Source organism: Ciona intestinalis, chromosome 11 (assembly GCF_000224145.3).
Source record: "Ciona intestinalis chromosome 11, KH, whole genome shotgun sequence".
Lineage (NCBI taxonomy): Eukaryota > Metazoa > Chordata > Ascidiacea > Phlebobranchia > Cionidae > Ciona > Ciona intestinalis.
In genome coordinates this window covers 4,447,842-4,465,817 of record NC_020176.2, presented here as the reverse complement: position 1 = coordinate 4,465,817, position 17,976 = coordinate 4,447,842, and the positions used below count along the sequence as shown (strand labels likewise).

The window sequence follows — 17,976 nt, the reverse complement described above, 5'->3', positions numbered from 1 at the left end:
ATACTTGCGTGAAAACGTGTTATTAGTAAAGATAAAATTAAACAATTTAATTCAGTAATATTTAATGCGTTCGCAATAATTAAACCAGTTACACATAGATAAACATATACTTTGTACTCTAGTTATTTGGCGGTACCTTTTATTTAAAAAGATAAACTAAAATCCTAAACAACTGTATTTCGTCATTTTAAAATTGAACAAAGTGATCAAATAAATCAGGAGTTACCCAAACCAACGTTGTTTATTGAACAGTTTACGTTACATGGGCGCAATTTAGACGCCATGTTTGATCTCTTATTTTATTTTAAAATTGATACCGTAAACCTAAAAAAAACTTAATGACAAAAAATAAATTATAACTAAATGCAGATTTTATAATTAGGCATTAAATATATTTTTGTGTTTTTCCTGAAATAAAACGACTGAAATACGTTTTTCAAAATGTAAAGCGTAACATTCGCAGCAAATCATAAGTAAAAGGCAAATGTACATGCTTATACGGGTTGTAGATTTGTTTGAGTTCGTGTTGGTCTGTTACGTTAATATTCTGGTAGTAGACAGTAGCTGCTAAGGTTTAAATTTTCTTCAGAATATAAAAAAGTGTGGATTTTTTTTACTTAATGTTCTCTTTTTATAATAGAAGCTGACAAATAGAAAGACACCAGTCTCTGATCGCAATAAATTATTTCCAAACATGGCACCGATGGCTGTTGTTCCAGCAGAAGACATTAGGGTTGGTATAGCTTAATGTATTGAATTTTTCATACGTTTACCATATTAAAGAAAACAAACAAGTGGTATATCGTATAATTATGTTAATGTTAAATATACTTTAATTTTATTTCATAACCAATGTCTTTTTTCCGCCATTTTTGTCATAACAAATTCGGTTTTCCCGTCAAACAAATTACCACATTTCTTTTTCTTTGTATATATACATAAACGCGTTTCAAGAACTGTCAGTTTAACGTTACTTCTCGTCTTCGTTACCGTGACCGAATAGATGAAATATATATATATATATTAATATTACTACATTTCATTCTTTATAAATATTTTAGGTATCTGGAGACGCCCCGGAGCCAGATGCAGAGGAGAGTCAATCCAACAAACCAATCATCGGGATCATATACCCTCCTCCTGAGGTTCGTAACATCGTGGATAAAACTGCGAGCTTCGTGGGAAGGAATGGGCCAGAGTTTGAAGCGAGAATTCGGCAAAATGAGATCAATAATTCAAAGTTTAACTTCCTTAATGCAAGTGGGTAGATTCATTATACTTGTAACTTTTTCATATAGTGGTTCTTTTGTAGGCGCGTAAATTACATAGAAGAGTGAAGAAGATTAGTATGTTCGTCTATTTTAATTTGTTGTGAATAAAGATTGGTTTCTAAACTAATTTTTTTTAATAAACCATAATGAAACATGCTTTATGGCGCAAAAAAAAAATTAAGTACAGGTCCAAAAATATCGGGTAAATCCTCACACAAAAATCATCTTTTCTTGAAAGAGTAAAATACATTGTTATTATTAACAGCTGATCCGTACCATGCTTATTATCGACACAAAGTCAAAGAATTCATTGAAGGGAAAGGAAAAGAACCAGTTGCTCCTAAACCAGTAGTTCCAACTGTAAAGGTAAAAAACATGTGTGATGTGAAAAGAACAAAAATACTAAGTTTCTGACAGATTTTTAATCTAAATTTTTAAGTTTAAAATACAGATAGAAACTCACCATTAGTTGTAATATTTAAAGAATATATCTCCTACTTTTACAGCCATCTGTGGCAGTTGTTCAGGAACAATTTGTCCCCAAAGATCCCCCAACCTCGTTCGAGTTCACATTCGACCCACCTTCTATATCTGCTTATGATTTGGACGTTGTGAGTTTTATGTTAATACATATTCAAGTAGTTAACAAGGGTTTGATGTTCGACCTTAAAAGTTGAAACCATTTATTTGAAAAGCGTTTGTTTTTTGCTCTTTGGCACATCACATCAATTTTCAAACTGCCATTGGTCTCTTTGATAAATATTCTTTTATCCATGTTTAACAAAACCTTGGGTGACATTGCAAAAATGCAGTTAGTTCCCTAGTCATCAAATAAATATAGGGACTAGGGAGCTTTATGACTGATAATTTGATACGGTGTACAATATGTCTCTCCAAAAATCCATATCATAATGTTATGCTCAATTTACAAGCTTTGTATTCTTAACAGGTGAGGTTAACAGCTCAGTTTGTTGCGCGTAACGGTCGTTCGTTTCTGACGCAACTAATGCAACGGGAAGCGAAGAATTATCAGTTTGATTTTCTCCGACCTCAGCATTCTATGTTTCAATACTTCACCAAGCTAGTGGAGCAATATACAAAGGTAACATGGTGTTGCGTGTATAACTGAACTTCTGAATGGATTTTTAATATATGGCTGACATTCCTGACAATATAGACAACCCATAACCGCCATAAGGGACCCTGAGTTGGGATAGTAGCTCTTAAGTGTCTTGTCCAAGGACTTGAATGAAGATTCTTAACTTTTAACTGGGCTAGCATAACCTGTGCCTATAATTTAGAGTTGTGTTATAATCCCAATTCTTACATGACAGGTGTTCATCCCACCAAAGAACGTGCTTTCCAAACTCAAGAATGAAACTCCTAAAAGTATCTTGGAAGATGTAAGTGATTTTTGTTTGATTTATAAAGTGCATAGTGGATCAAAGTAATGGTGATTTCATTGGCAACAAACCCCAATGGGTATTTAAAATGCCGCAGACTTTTTTTTGCTGAAAATCTTGTGTTTATATTGTAAAAAAATATTGTTGCATTGTTTTAGTAAGTGTTTTATTTTATGTGTCCATAATGTATGTTTGGCGCACATGGTTGTCCTTAGTAATACAGCATTGTGCATTACGCAACAGGTCAAGTACAGAGTAGCTTGGACGAAACACGAGGATCGAGCGAAACAAAGAGAGAAGCAAGCTGTTGAAAAGGAGAGGGCGATGTACGCGCAGATTGATTGGCACGACTTTGTTGTCGTGGAAACGGTGGATTTCCATCCAGAGGAGAGAGGTAATTGTAACATTATACTTAAAAAAAACTTTTAGAAAAATCTAAAAAAGTGGTTTTCTTTTATTTAAAAAATACAAACAAAAAATCTTTGGTCGAAAAAAAATACAAACAAAAAATCTTTGGTCGAAAAAAAATACGAACAAAAATTGGTATGATAAAAAAAAGGTTTCTTTAATAACGAATTAATTAACTATCTATGTGTTTCACCCAGGTAACTTTCCACGTCCAGTATCGGTTGAAGAGCTTGGCACACGGTTGTTACAACAGGAACGCATAGAAAAGTACGGGGAGCAGGAACCAGAAGAAACTGGTAAGTTAGCTTTGGAGTGTATTAGTTTTAAGAGCCTACAACAAGAAATTGTTGTCTTTTTTTATATTCCAATGCATATGAGTTTTGATTTTTTATTGGTGAAGTCCTAGAGGACCTCGGATTTAGGCCAGATTTGGCTCATTACCCTAATGCATATGACTTTGCTCACTTATGTCATTTCGGAATTGTATTTTTGGTTGAGTACTAGTCTAGCAGCATTGGTACATTGAGTATTAAGGTCACTTGTTGGGTCTCAATGGTTTACCATTAGGAGGAAAAGAGGATAAAGAGGAGAGTGGGAGTGAGGAGGAGACACAGGAGGAGCAACCACAACTGGTGGATATGGATATGGAAGAAGTAAGTCGTCAGCAGTAGCCAACTACCACATTTATTGGGATTTTTCATATATATTCTAAACAGACTTATTTGAATGCGTCATCTGTGGCCACTGAAATAAAGCAATTGGTGTAAAATGTGCAACCTTTAGCACGTAATGTCCCATGACTTTAGCACGTAATGTCCCATGACTTGTTTTTAACAATCAACAACGCCTTTTTAGCACTATAGGGCTACTGTATATATAATTCCGTAAATAAGCTTTGTTTACCACCAAATGGGACGAGAAAATAACAAAAGCATGTCCCACCTTACCCCTACCAACAACATGTTGCATATTCAGAGTTCCGAGGAAGAAACCGAACCCGAGCCGGCCCCCATACCACGGCGACCCCCTGTTCAACCCGCACCCCCTATTAAAGCCCCCATGTCTCGCGATGATGTTATTATCAGGTCCAACTACAACCCGAAGAATAAGGAAACATTGGATTCAAGAAAGGTGTGTCAGTGTGTGGATATATATCAATATATGCGTAAGTTACTGTAGCTGTTAGCATCAAAAAGAGCGAAATGGCTCTCATGACTTTGCGCTCTTATGTATTTTAAGTTTGTCATTAGAGAAAAGAAAATGTTCTGTAATTTGAAGAGTTCTAAAGTTTCCAGCTTGATTATAAATAAGTTGCATAGAAGTGCTAGCAACATAACATGAACCACACATATTCCCAACCATACAGGTGTTATACATTCACAATCCACATACGTAACAATATGTTGTATAGAAATGGGGCAGCAACTTCATGGTGTCACCCATCACTGGTGAAAGGGTTCCCGCTGATAAGTTCCAGGAGCATATGAGGTACGGACTTCTAGATCCTAACTGGAAGGAATTGAAGAAGAAGCAGATTGCTGAGAAGCAGCAAGAAGAAGAAGTGTTTGCTCCAGGTAGGTTGGTATAACATATAACAACATTTTTTTATCTCTAAAACAACAAAAGCGAAGATCATGTTGTTTAAATCACTGAGTTTTCGGGATCAACAGCAAAATGACAGTCGTTAAAACAAGCTATGGATAAAAAGGGTGGAAAAGAATGGAAAACTTAATAGTGCGGCTGTTGCACCCATATATGGGTGAGGTCCTACAGGGGAACATGGGGTTAATGCCAGGATTTCAATCCGGTTCACAGAACTAGTTGACACAGAAATGTAGAAATAAATATATTCCAATACACAGTTGGGCAAACTGCAGAATATGATCCCATGTTATTAATGACCGAAATATTTTATTAATGACGGAATGGTTGAATTTCCACAGGAGGAGACATTGAGGCTTCGTTGAGAGGACTCGCTGAGAGGAGAACGGATATCTTTGGAGTGGAAGAGACCGGGATTGGACAGAAAGTTGGTGAGGAAGAAATTGCTGCTGATGATAAGGTTGGTATATGTTTTCTATGGTGTATATATGACATGTGATGTGCGAATATATCTCACTGAAATGCAACTATCATTATTTTCCAGTGTCTATCAACCGCTATTATCTGTATTCTGTAGTAACTAAAGCAAGTATAAATGCAAGTTGTGATGTTGTTGATATATGTTTTATATGGTGTATATTATAACTTGTGGTGTAAACATAGGAAGTTACAATGAAAGTATATCCCACTGAAAATATACCAAATATTATATGCCAGTGTTTATACAACTGTTTGTAGTATGGCAAGTGTAAAATGTAATATAAGCGGTAAAATGGCACAGAAGGTAAATATAAACAATATATTAGTTTGCTATTAATACAAAAGTGTTTTAGAGAGAACGTACAATCATTTGAATTGTTTTCTTCAGGTGACATGGGATGGTCATTCCGGTTCGATGGAGAAGACGCAACGACAAGCTCAATCAGGAGTAACAAGTGAAGAGGTCCAACACCATGTAAAGATGACGCATGGATTGCTGGAAGATTCAACCTTGGAGAAGATTGGGCCAAAGGTAATGTATTTTAACAGAATGGTTTTAAGCAGGGGGTTTGTGGAGAATAGGACATGAAATATATTAATCCCTTTATTGGCATGAATGTCACCTTTCATCATGGTCCTGATACTCATGCATTTGAAAAGCTTTCTTGGACATAAAATATTTGTAGCGGCCAGGAACAAGTTGGAAAGATCCAGGCATTGGGAGGTTCATTAGTAGAGTAATCAACTATGTGGTTTAGTGTTTTAAAAGGGATAATTTCAAACATGATACCAATGATAAAACTCTTGATTGTAATGAGTCTTTCTATACAACACAAGTCTTGGTTCTAACTTTTCTTGTATTCGTATATCACGTCTAGTTATAATGGAGCATAGAGACCGTCAATCATATTTATATGCAAAAGTAACATGGAGATTGTATATCCCTCTATAACCATTGTATCTAAACAACAGGGCGGCGATGGTAAATCTTCTGTTTCTACTGAACCAACACCAACACCAGTTCAAACACCCAATGTACAAATACAGGTCAACCGACAACCACAGGTGAGTACAATATAACAGATCAACTTGGTTTATCAACTTTTATACCAAGACCCATTGTAACACCATGTATGGGTCTACGAGAATAATGCTTGCAAGCTGCATGGAAATACTCTATAGCCTAAAATCAGTTTAGACAAAGTAGAATAAAAGCAATTAGTCGAAACAAAAGTAAAATAAAAGCAAATAGTCAAATAACTTTATAAAACCATAGGTGTAAGACTGTAGCGTTAGAGGTGCATAAGTGCCATGTCATCCAAGCTTTTGAAACAGGGTTAATACCAGATGTTATGACTACCTGTATTTTAGCATATGACCCTAATTTTCGCCTTTAATTTGAAAAACATGACAATTTTGTACGATTTATGTACCATACTACAATACTGAACTAGTGTAGTAGTGTTAATTAAACAAACAACTCAAACACACAGAATGACTATAGATGTATTTTAAAAATAGTGACCCCAGACATAAATTAAAAAATGAAATAATTTTGCACAAATTTTGTACAAAAATAAACTAGTGTTAGTAATTAAACAAGTTGTAACAACCTTATACACAGCAGGTTCTCACACAAGTAGTCATGCGGCCGACTGTCATCCCCGTGCAACGACCTAACCCACCTGTGCTGGTGGTCCAACAACCTATGCGTGTCGTACGCCAACCTCAACCACAACTAAGTAAGCATAGACATCATATAATATAAACATAGACATCTTGTAATATAAGCATAGACATCATATAATATAAACATAGACATTTTAAAATAATTTTCCCCAAAATAAATGTCTCTTTGGTCATTTTTTCATTTTATTGAATTATTAAATCATTACGATTGTTTGAGCTGCAAAAAGTAACAAGTTATTAAAAACACAGTTAAATAACTCCAAGCTTACTGCTATCTACAACTTAATTTATATATTCGTGTTATAGTTGCCGTACAACGCCCGCAAATGATGATGTCACACACCATGGGGCAACCACAGTTGATACAACAGATTCAACCAATGCAACAAATGCAGGTGAGATGTTTAAACTAGATATACATTACATGCTTACTGTGAAGGTACAACATGGGTGTCTTCTTATACACCAGACACACATGGTGTATTAATACACCTCATGCTCACTGTCTAGTTTAACATGGGTGTCTTCTTATACACCAGACACACATGGTGTATTCATACACCTCATGTTCACTGTCGAGTTATAACATGGATGTCTTCTTATACACCAGGCACACATAGTGTATTCATACACCTCATGCTCACTGTCTAGTTATAACGTGGATATCTTATTATACACCAAAACATAGTTTTACGACAATTAAAAAACACTGCCGTGCTGGAGTGGTTAACGTGCCTGTGAGCCTGTTTATAACCCAGTGAATACGGGTTCGCGACTTGATGCAACTACCATTCCAGTCTTATGTGTCTTTGAGCAAAATACTTAACCGGGATCCTTGATATTGCCTCTTCACATGACAAACGAAACCTTGGTCTTTACGAACACAAACAACGCCATAAGACCCCTTCCATACTTATAAGTAACCAACTCATTAACTTCGCAGCAAATCCACCCACTTCAGTCACAGATGATGGACGGTCCACCTCAAGCGAAGAAAGCTCGCACAGAAGCCGATCTCATGCCAGCACAAACCTTCTTACAGATGAGCAAGTAAGACTTACAACAGTGATAGCATATACATCATGTAGCTGTTGACAGGGTAGTATCCAGAAACTTCCAAAAGAAGGGTCTAGTTTTTTTTTTTTTAATTTTTGAACAAGATGTGTAAAAACAGAAGTACGACATTATGTCATGCCTAATTTTTTCCCAAAAAGGAAGGGAATTCAGACCCCCATGATTGAATCTGCTCGTGGCTACCAGGAATATGTTTTTCTTATATAGGAGACAATAATGGGACATCAAATGTTGGTTCGCAATATAATGAATTGTCTGAATAGCTTTAAATATGTTATTTAACTCAACTTTCTATCAGTGGTCCTGTAACATTCCATGTGAATTGTCCAAACGCACCAGATAAGAACGAATGGAATTTGGTCGGACAAACTCTTACTTTTACACTCCCACTTACTGATGAGGTGAATTAAACTTAACTATTTTACCACCAAGCTATACACTGTAGCTATGCTATACAATATATATTTAACTTTAACTTATCTATTTAGCCACAAAGACCACAGCAGTGGGCACGCAGTATATATACAATGTGAAAGCTTCCCAACTTTCTAGCCTGTGACCCCTTTAAAGTTAAACAGTATTATATATTCTATACTTTGTGTATAATTAACTCTTAGCCACCCCCTGTAAAAGCCCTGGTTTAAAAATGACAAACTTTTCATTTCTTTCTAAAGTCTCTCTAATGCAGAGTAGACATGCTGTACAGTCGTACACATTATTATACATACATTGTTTTCCAGGTATCGGTTATCAAAGCAAAGATTCACGAATCAACAGGAATGCCCGCTGGCAAACAAAAGTTGCAACTGGATGTGAGTATTCTTTGCATTCAAACTTTACTCATATGTACATAACACAGATCATTAGGTAGTTATAACACAAGAGGTGTATGTAACGAGACATCTGTGTTATAACGACTGTCGTTGCTCCGCCACACGAGGATAAATAGGTTAACAGTAACACTAATGGGGCCCATTGGGGGTAATGGACCAGTGTGTAAATCCCAGATCTCATGGCGTGCCTCACTGTAGAATCGAATGTGTATATACAATGTTGGGGTAATGGACCAGTTCTGGCCTAAATCCCAGGTCCCATTAGGTGTCACACTGCAGGACCTCACCCACAACACCAATCTTTGCCCCAGTTATTGTTTAATATACTCAAACATTACGGCAATCTTTAAACCATTAACCGAATATGTCATTTACACAGGGTCTGTTCATAAAAGATTCAAATTCTTTGGCGTTTTACAACATGACATCGGGTTCTACTGTTGGACTGCAAGTAAAGGAGAGAGGCGGAAGGAAAAAATAAAGGAGAGAGGCAGAAGAAAAAATAAAAGGAAAGGGGAGAGGGGGAAGGAAAAAATAAAACTTTGTGAAATGTAGAAACTGCCAACATGTAAAATTTGAATGTAAATAAAAGAAACGTTTGAAACAGAAGTGCAATCTTTTTTACTCAATTTCAATTCTACTAAAAATTTAGTAATATGATGTTTCTGATGCTTACTGTACTAGGAGTACCTGTAAAGCTGCCATCTCTTTCTATTAGAGACAAGTGTTCTACCCTTTACTTTCAATGCTGCTCCAGAACTGCAGTCTCAATTACTACCATGCTTTGGACTTGAACTCCTTACCTTCTGGTGTCCATATTACTTCTACTTAACTGATATCACCTTATTTAAACCCAATATCCCTGAGCCAGTTTAACAACACCTACTTTTTTATTTAACAAACACTACAGAAATACAAAAGCAAAATAACAAAAATGAACGAAAAGTATAAAAATAGATTTTGTAACTTGTGTAGCAGCAGTGGTTTAACACATAGTATCGTTATATGAATGGCAACTTAAACATGGCAAGCAGTTCTAGGCTGTAGGTGCTAATATATGAAATAAGAACCAACTATGTGGCAGGTATTACTGCTAGTATGAAACATTATTTTCACCATAGAGTTATATGCATATTGTGGCAATACATAAGTTAAGGTAACTGGCATAAAGTAATAGGGCGTGTGCATTATCCTGATACAGTAAGCTAACATCTAGAGCTATTACAGTCATATATATATATATATACACGGTGTTCGAAAAGTCACTGAGCACTGTTCTAAGAATTTCATAACAGCATTCATTTAGGCTATGCGAAGGGAGCAGCTAATTGAGGTGTTTAGAAACAAAATAAGAAGGGTCCAAGCCTGTATTAATGCTAACGGGGGTCACTTTCAACATCATTTATAATTGTTATTCTTATTTACCTCCTGGATTCTATACTGAAACATGTCTGTTGATAAACAAGTGCACAGAGACTTTCAGAATGCTGTAAAATGCTAAAACCAAAGTTGGATGCTCACGTTAGATGCAATATAGATTAACTTGTTTGTTTATTTCATCTTCTGACATTCGTCCGAACATGTCAGGATTTTGTTGCATCACTTCTAGTATGTTGCTCAACTGTTCTTCTTGTACTCTGCAATGTTTGGTAAAAATATTTTTGAGAAATATTAACCATAAAGTGTATTTTATGATAAAGGTTAATATCCCGATACTTTTTTTATTAGGAAAAGATATTGAATATTTTATATACTGTCACAAACAACATGTTATTAATCTTTGAATCAATAAAAACAACGAAGAATAAGAATTTAGCAGCAAATGACAGACGTTACTACTAGAAACAACATGTGTTGCCATAAAAACATTTTTTTTCCAGTAGAAACAACATTTGTTCCAATAGAAACAACATAAATACCTTCTTTCTTCATTCACTTCATCTGAGCTAAGAGCTGAAGCTGCTTCGTGTAAATTATTGAAAGGAGAAGGGTGGGTGGAAATGCTCTCTCGCTTATCTGGGGGGGATTAAAAACTATTGTGTTAAGTTTTTAACATTGTGTGAACTTTTCTACTAACATTAGAAATGAACTTTGTTCACCAAGTTTTTAACATTGTTGGCATATTATCTATTAAGTATTAACACTTTGTGTTCACACTAAACTAGATGAGCAGATATTTGTATCAAAATCTGGCGCTGTGGCGTAAGGGTGATTGTCGCTGGTTTTAGCCCAGAGTTCACCGGTTGGAGATATTACCCCGCCATGCAGAGTTAAATAAGTCACATTATTTCATTTAAATCTATGAACTACAAAAAAATAAAATAAGTCAAAACTAATTTAGCAGATTGTGATAAAGTAACTTATTATATTTGGCTTTAACAAACTAAAACGATGGATATCTATGAACATATAATAACAATATAATACATCATAATAAACCTAAAGTAAACGCTGTACAACGTCACTATACTGCAGTACCAACTAAACTAACTGGTGACTGTGCGCACAACACAAGCGTTAATTACTCGGCGTGGGCAGCATAAATAAAGCGCCAGAAAGTTAACGAGACGAGACAGCAAGTAAACTACTACCACACAGATAAGCAAAATATTAGATATTTCTATAAACTAAACTTGCTACCAACTTAAATCAACTAACCTCTCGTCATCTGTGTTCTTGCCTCAACCTCTGCTCTTTCTACCAATCTATCCACATATAACTTAACCATCTCCTCCACTTTTTGTCCGGCATCTGCTAAACATGTAAGCTTGATGTATGAATCATCATACACTGTGAGGGGTTATTACTACTTTGACTTTTTATTAAATTATTACTTTTCGTTTAACCAATTGTAGTCAATGTGGCATAAATACTGATACACGAAAATGTAAATAAACAGTTTACATTAAAAATGCATTTTAACTCATATAACATGCTAGTAAGTTACTTTCTAAAAAACTCACTCATTCTGCTAAACATAATGATTAACCTTGCTCACTTTACTCATTACTAACTTTGCATACTTTTGCTCTTCCCTTTGCTTTCTACATCCTTGCCTTTTTCTTTTCTTTGTAAACCCAGCACATCTCCTGCAGCTGAAGATTCCCCATCTTCTTCCTCTTCTACATTCTCCACCATTTCTACAACCTCGATATCCTCTGTTTCATCGGCTTCACATAATCCCTCGATCCCAACCTCAGTGAGAGCATCCAACACGGCATTATTCACAACTTCTTGCACTGTTACAATTTGTACTAAACAATATAGACAAGCAGCCAAAGGTGGTTTTTAAACTTTTTGGTTGCCTTTTACGTTCACCTACCACAAAGTCCACAATACATCTAAAGGTGGCTGTACACAGTATCCGGAATTTGTCCGTTTTGTCGTTTTTTTTCCGGATTTTGCTGCCGCATGCGAAACCGGTAATGGGTTTGCATATGACTTCGCAAGCGAATTGCTTACGAGCGAAATTGCATACGACTTCGCAAGCGAAGTACTATGTACAGCCACCTTAAGTCTCACCACAATCATCTAAGTCTAGCTAAAAAATGAATATACTCGGACCAATACCATTTGTACTAAACCATGCGGCTAATAAGAGTCAAGTTTTTTTTAATTTTTGCAAAAATCTGTGCTGTGACATTGTCAAAATCTATAATAGTTTAACCTAAAGTTGTCAAACATAGGGAACCTCATTGATTAATGTGGTGAATGCAAAATACTTTGGCTCTGCTTGTTTGTATAGACACCTATTATAAAGTAGACCTCGTAAACCCCTGAGTAAGCCCTGACCAGATTATATGTTTTAACAACTTTACTAAATAAATTTAGTTGACTAAACAGTCCTGCAGCATTTTACTACAAACCTTCTTTTTCCAAAATGTTTGAAACTTTTTCCACATTTTTCTCTGGTGCGAGGTTACTCTCTGTAAAAAAATTCTTTTGTAAATTACAACATAATAACAGAATAAAAAAATAACTTTTCCCTAATTTTTCAATAACTTAAGGTTTGAATCCTTATTGTACGGATATTTAACTAAAAAACTATTTTATGCGACTGGGATACAAAAGATTGGCTGCAACAAACACCCCTGTTTTTATTTTATTTAACACTTAAACTCCTATACTAGTTACTGGTTTAGCGGCATATTGAATAAAACTTCAAACCTTTAGAAGTGTTTTCCTCTTCCGAAGTTGGAGCCATTATAATGCTGGAGTTCATCATCTCCGCTTCTATATCGGCCATCGCCTGAAATATTTAATTTTATAAATAATAATTTCAGAATCAAGTACTCGGAATACTGTACTAAGAGATATTAAGATATATATATTTCCTACTTTTAAACCTAAATATTTTGGAAAAATAAGAGGAAAGGGTCAAATCAAAGCAGAAGTTTTACATTTTGGTTTGACAGTTACAACGGCATGCAAGTGGCTAACAGGAGGGTGAAATAAGATAAACAATTTCAGACAAAAAAAACAGTTTACATTTCGGTTGACCATGACTACTGGATTGATGAACCCAATGTTTAATATTTCAATGTAATAATGACATTTGTTACCTCAGCGCTGATGTCACAATCATCATTATCTTCCTCAATGCTGATGTCATCAACATCAAGATCCGATATATCAACCTGGGGAGGAAACATTTCAATGAATTGGGAAATTCAAAATCTGTATTTCCTGTTTTTGTTTTACATAGCTTAGTTTAATAAACCCCATACCCGTTATATATATTTTAAACTGTTTTTAACAACATCTGACCTTTTTATGCCTCTGTTAATTTAAAAGTTGGATTACAACAATAAGCCATGTTTTAGTTGTGACAATAACGGGTTGAAACAGCATACAATTTTACGTATATAAATTCCGCAAATGTGGGTCTAACCCTAAAAGGTGCTTATGACTATGAGGTGGTTGGACGAATGTTGTTACGAAAAACAGTTAGAGTCAAATACTACAAAACACTAACATACAAAAACAAAGAATGTTTGTAATAAACTTAAACTTACTTCTTCCTCCTCGTCAATATCTGGATGATCAACATTATTCCCCGCATCTGGAGAGGAAATATCATTCTGTTGTTGGTTCTGAAAACATAGTAGGGGGTAAAATTGGACAAGAATATTTACAGCCCAAAATGATATAACCCTAGGAAATGGTATATAACTGCTGAAAGTATATATACCATTTTACTACACAGTACTTTTCAACAATTTTTTAATCAATCTTTCAGAAGAATTTATAAGTAATATTTAACTTCTATTCTATGTGGTTAAGTCCTACAGTGAGGCAAACAATGGGATCTGGGAAGTTGGTCTATTACGCCAACTCCCAGGGTTCTGCTCCATGGACCTCACCAGATGTTGAAGCTTACTGATTCCTAAATCCATTCTTAACTTACAAATAAACTGAGAATCAAAGTATTGAAAGTAAAACTAAAAACAATATTTACCCTGTTTCGACCAAAAGTTATTTTATCTTGTTCTTCACTAAACTTTTGGAAAAATAAAGCGCATTGTGATAACTCTTTCATGTGGCCAGCAGAGTAGCCACATAAGCGTGCAAGTGAAGCAACTTCTTTTTCAACTCCCTTCGAAGAATCTTCTTCTTTTTCATCTGCTTCTCTCTCTTCTTTTTTCTCTTCCTTCATTTTCGTTATCTTCTCTTTCTTCCCTTTTCTTTTCCCCTTTTTTACTTGCTTCTTTTTCTTCCTTTTTCTCATTCTCACAAATCTCATTTTTTTCCTTTACTTCTTTTTCAGGAGCATTTTCTTTACTATTGGTGGCATTTGGTTTGGAGAATTTATAATGAGTTGCAAGTATGATGAAAATGGTTAACACAACCACATTCAATCCACCAAATATGAGCAAATATCCTCCAATGCTTTCCCAAGAAACAAACATGTTTTTAACAACCTATGCTTCCTCTATCAAAAAGAAAATAATAAAATTTCAAATTACTGAAAATATAGTGAAATGTTGTGTAAGTATGTTGGTGTGCGGTATATATAAATACAATGTCTGTTTCATCTACAATGTAACATACAGTGGGGCTTTAAAACTTTTAAACATTGAATTTAACATTTATATGGCCATTTGTCATTCTATGCATTTGTAATTAAGCTTTAATGAGAGGTTGCTCAAATAAAGAGCTATTTAATATATCTGATATTGTAATAAAAGTAAAAAGTGATTGGCGTAATAATGATACAAACATGCATTCTTCACTATATTAATGCAAGAATTATAAGAGCATTTATTATTTCAATCTCAACTGATTTATATTAATTTATTTATCCACATTTTCTTTGGTCAACACTTTAATAGAGTTGTCAGTTTGAACAATCACGAGTTTTCCATTGAATTGTTCAATATCTTCCACATCCATCAACAAACTATCAGTTTGTGCGTCCACCTTACCAAGCCTATTTAGTTGCTTGATATCCTGACTGTCATGGCTTGCTGACGACAATCTCTTTATCACAGGTTGTAGCAAACTCATTGAGTTGTTAGGTTTAGGTTCTATATGGTACAAAGGGTTTAACACAACCTCCCGTTCTGCGGATACAAGCACGATAGACGGAGATGGCTTCATTGAGTTTTGCGGAAACCAACTGGTTCTAAAATTGGCCCCAGAATCTCGATACTGAACTTGTGAGTTGGAGATTTCACTGACATGGCTGTCCAGTTCCACTGACGGTGCATACTCGACGTGCGGCAGGGGGTATTTACGACGATAATGTTGCCGACGTAAAGTTGAAATTATAAAATATAACCCTCCAAGTATAACAATCACCCCCAACAGAGTACTGAGTGATATGATGGCTTTAATAGTATTACTAAGTCCCCTATGTGTGCTTACTACAGTTGTAGTGCTAGCAGTTGTTACTGTATGATTTACAGTACATGAAACATCCCATCTATTGTACTGTTCACCCACACATTTCTGCCGATATCCTGTATAAGGACTCACACATTTCCTTTTCCGTTCTTTATAACTTTTTGTATGATTTGAAACACCATCGTTTTTGCACTGTGACCATCTGCCCCATTGGCTCCACTGGTAACAGTTGTTCTCGTCTTGTTTAGAATCGCATTGCATTGTTCCATCACAAACCTGTTGAGCAGGTATTGTTGATGTATTGGAACATTGAAAACCACTTTGAGTAAATTGAACACAATTCAATTCATCTAAACCATTCAAACAGTCTTTCTTTGCATCACATACTTGTTTTGCTTCAATACAGCTTTCAATTTTATAACTGACTTCACTTACAATAACTTCACTAATACAACGGAAGCCAGCACAAAACCCATATGAATACAAACAGAAAGTCTCATCGAGGCCGTTAAAACAATCTTTTTTTCCATCACAAAGTTGATGCAGTTCGACACACTGAAAGTGACTGCATCGGAATTTGTCTCGTTCTTGTCCACTGCAGCTCGTACACAAAGCTTCATCTCTTCCATCTAAACAATCCTTTATTCCATCACACAACGAGGTTTCCCGGATTGCCCTCGTGGTATCACATGTGGCTTCTAAACTTGAATGGCAATTTTCACTTCGCTGTAAAGTCCCACCACAGCAAGACATCGCAGGAAGCCAGGAGCGATTGTAAACAGCTGTCACGTTACCACACGTCACACAAGATTCATATGTTGAGTTAAATTTAACAAAACTGTCATAAGAAGCTCCTCGTAAACTTGTTACTTCGCACCAAGCTGTGTCAAATGCTTGTAACTTTGAAATTGACGCATCAATACAAAATATTAACACAAGCACAATTAAAATCTCAATATTTAACTTCATATTTTTGATATTATAACTTCTGAGCTCCCAGTACAACCAACAGCAGTACAATGCATACACATCATTGTATAATTCACATTAACCCCCACGCAGTGACACCACACATATATATGAATGAGTAAGCTGCATCACACTGCAGTATTATGATGTAAGCAGGATGTATGAATCATCACGCATCGTTAGGAGTTATTACTACTTTGAATAAAACTTACGGCCTTTGAATAAATTGTCACTTTTCCTTAATACGATTGTTAATTTGTAACCATTGTGACATAAATACTGGTTCACAAAAAATGTAAATAATAATTTTACGTTAAATGGCCTTTACTTCACCAACACCAATCAATAACTCCTGTAAATCGTTAGTAATTTACTTTCTAAAAATTTACACATTCTGACTTGTTAAAAAGATGATTAATTTACCTTTGGCAAAATTATTATTTTTTTTTTCTTCATTAAATTAATGAAAATTTAAAATACTTAAACCGCTTCCAGCGGTCATACACCATGTTTAATGTTTATATACAAAAAAAATTAAAACAAACTTACATTTTAAAATTCCTTGGACAAACTGTTTGGTGGTCAAGATAAGTAAAGTCAATTTTCTGTAGAAGTTTAAATTTAAACATTTTAACCGCCCTTGTTTGCACATGTAACATGTGTTTCTAAAATTAAAGTTTGTTTACAAAACTTAAATTTCCGTTACCGCTAGACGGTGTTTGGGAGCATTTTGTCAATTTAGGGGGCATTTTAGCGGAAAATTGTCTGAACTTTTTGAAAACTACTGCTATAAAAATGTTCCCAACATACATTTATCTATTTTCCCTACAACTAACATATATTGCCATCTTAGTTCATACAAAAACTCCTTTTGTCCTGCCGTATACGCTCTAAGCTTAAACACCAAAATGACAATCTTCAATACGGGTTTTCATTTATACTAACAACACGCAAGTGTTTTGAACAACAAAAACATCTGTATTTGAAACACATCTGCATTAGAAATGTCTAAATAGCTATTTATCTTCAATGTGTCATTACCATTTTGCGTGCGCCATTTATCCTAAATACCGATTACACATCAAACAGCTTACAGATTTTTCTCGGTGCAGCTAATCGAACGGGTGACCTTTTATGGATTATTCCACTATTTATTACATTTAAGACTGCCGCGGTATACGTGACGTGTGGCTGGTGCTGACAAGCCAATTACATTATTCTCAGGCCAATAAAAAGCCTGTAAAGCAGAATTTTCTACTGCTAAGATATTGAGGCAAAATGGTTGAAATTGCGCGGTGAGGTGAAATGCATAATCAGGCCAAACTGCGTATAAAGATAGAGACCACGCATTTCCAGCGCATACGCGCCGTATTTGAGTGTCTTTTCTTTCTCTTTAAAAAA

General features: G+C 35.3%; 2 protein-coding genes across 9 annotated transcripts in view; one reads left to right on the top strand and one right to left on the bottom strand.

The window, feature by feature from the left end:
- Positions 1-9,366, top strand: part of LOC100186513 (splicing factor 3A subunit 1-like) — a 9,885-nt gene extending 519 nt beyond the window's left edge. The window contains exons 1-20 of one of the 3 annotated variants that reach the window (XM_009861977.3): positions 577-733; positions 1,062-1,260; positions 1,537-1,637; positions 1,778-1,882; positions 2,221-2,373; positions 2,606-2,674; positions 2,918-3,068; positions 3,280-3,378; positions 3,650-3,735; positions 4,058-4,213; positions 4,494-4,656; positions 5,026-5,144; positions 5,553-5,696; positions 6,137-6,229; positions 6,789-6,906; positions 7,160-7,248; positions 7,797-7,903; positions 8,226-8,328; positions 8,668-8,739; positions 9,140-9,366. In XM_009861977.3, coding sequence (XP_009860279.1) covers positions 695-733; positions 1,062-1,260; positions 1,537-1,637; positions 1,778-1,882; positions 2,221-2,373; positions 2,606-2,674; positions 2,918-3,068; positions 3,280-3,378; positions 3,650-3,735; positions 4,058-4,213; positions 4,494-4,656; positions 5,026-5,144; positions 5,553-5,696; positions 6,137-6,229; positions 6,789-6,906; positions 7,160-7,248; positions 7,797-7,903; positions 8,226-8,328; positions 8,668-8,739; positions 9,140-9,241 — 2,268 coding nt within the window. In that variant the 5' untranslated portion in view covers positions 577-694 and the 3' untranslated portion in view covers positions 9,242-9,366. Of the gene's footprint in view, positions 1-576; positions 734-1,061; positions 1,261-1,536; positions 1,638-1,777; positions 1,883-2,220; positions 2,374-2,605; positions 2,675-2,917; positions 3,069-3,279; positions 3,379-3,649; positions 3,736-4,057; positions 4,214-4,493; positions 4,657-5,025; positions 5,145-5,552; positions 5,697-6,136; positions 6,230-6,788; positions 6,907-7,159; positions 7,249-7,796; positions 7,904-8,225; positions 8,329-8,667; positions 8,740-9,139 lie in introns of those variants that run through there. The other 2 variants (XM_002131149.5, XM_018813941.2) reach the window with 2 other exon arrangements.
- Positions 9,367-9,631: 265 nt separating this feature from the next.
- On the bottom strand, positions 9,632-17,487 carry LOC100182574 (FK506-binding protein 3). 6 transcript variants are annotated; one of them, XM_026836724.1, is made up of 10 exons: positions 17,125-17,463; positions 14,219-14,692; positions 13,776-13,853; positions 13,323-13,397; positions 12,928-13,009; positions 12,627-12,686; positions 11,775-11,999; positions 11,419-11,514; positions 10,680-10,776; positions 9,632-10,397 (listed from the first exon to the last, which is right to left on the bottom strand). In XM_026836724.1, the coding sequence occupies exons 2-10, from the start codon at positions 14,501-14,503 to the stop codon at positions 10,283-10,285; spliced, it is 1,113 nt and encodes a 370-aa protein (XP_026692525.1). In that variant the 5' UTR covers positions 14,504-14,692; positions 17,125-17,463; the 3' UTR covers positions 9,632-10,282. The 6 variants fall into 6 exon arrangements, 5 of the variants coding, with proteins under 5 accessions (XP_026692525.1, XP_018669493.1, XP_018669494.1 ...); XM_018813948.2 differs by lacking the exon at positions 17,125-17,463 and having other exon boundaries at positions 14,219-14,733; XM_018813949.2 differs by lacking the exon at positions 17,125-17,463 and having other exon boundaries at positions 11,419-11,511; positions 14,219-14,733.
- Between the last annotated feature and the right edge of the window lie 489 nt (positions 17,488-17,976).

Bases quoted from the DNA above. Each gene is read 5' to 3' on its own strand.
- LOC100182574 (XM_026836724.1), bottom strand. From the start codon at position 14,503: ATGAGATTTGTGAGAATGAGAAAAAGGAAGAAAAAGAAGCAAGTAAAA. The intron at 13,010-13,322 runs GTAACAAATGTC...TAAATATTTCAG, and splicing joins ATTGTGACATCAGCGCTGAG to GCGATGGCCGATATAGAAGC. The intron at 12,000-12,626 runs GTTTGTAGTAAA...AAATTGTAACAG, and splicing joins AAACATTTTGGAAAAAGAAG to TGCAAGAAGTTGTGAATAAT.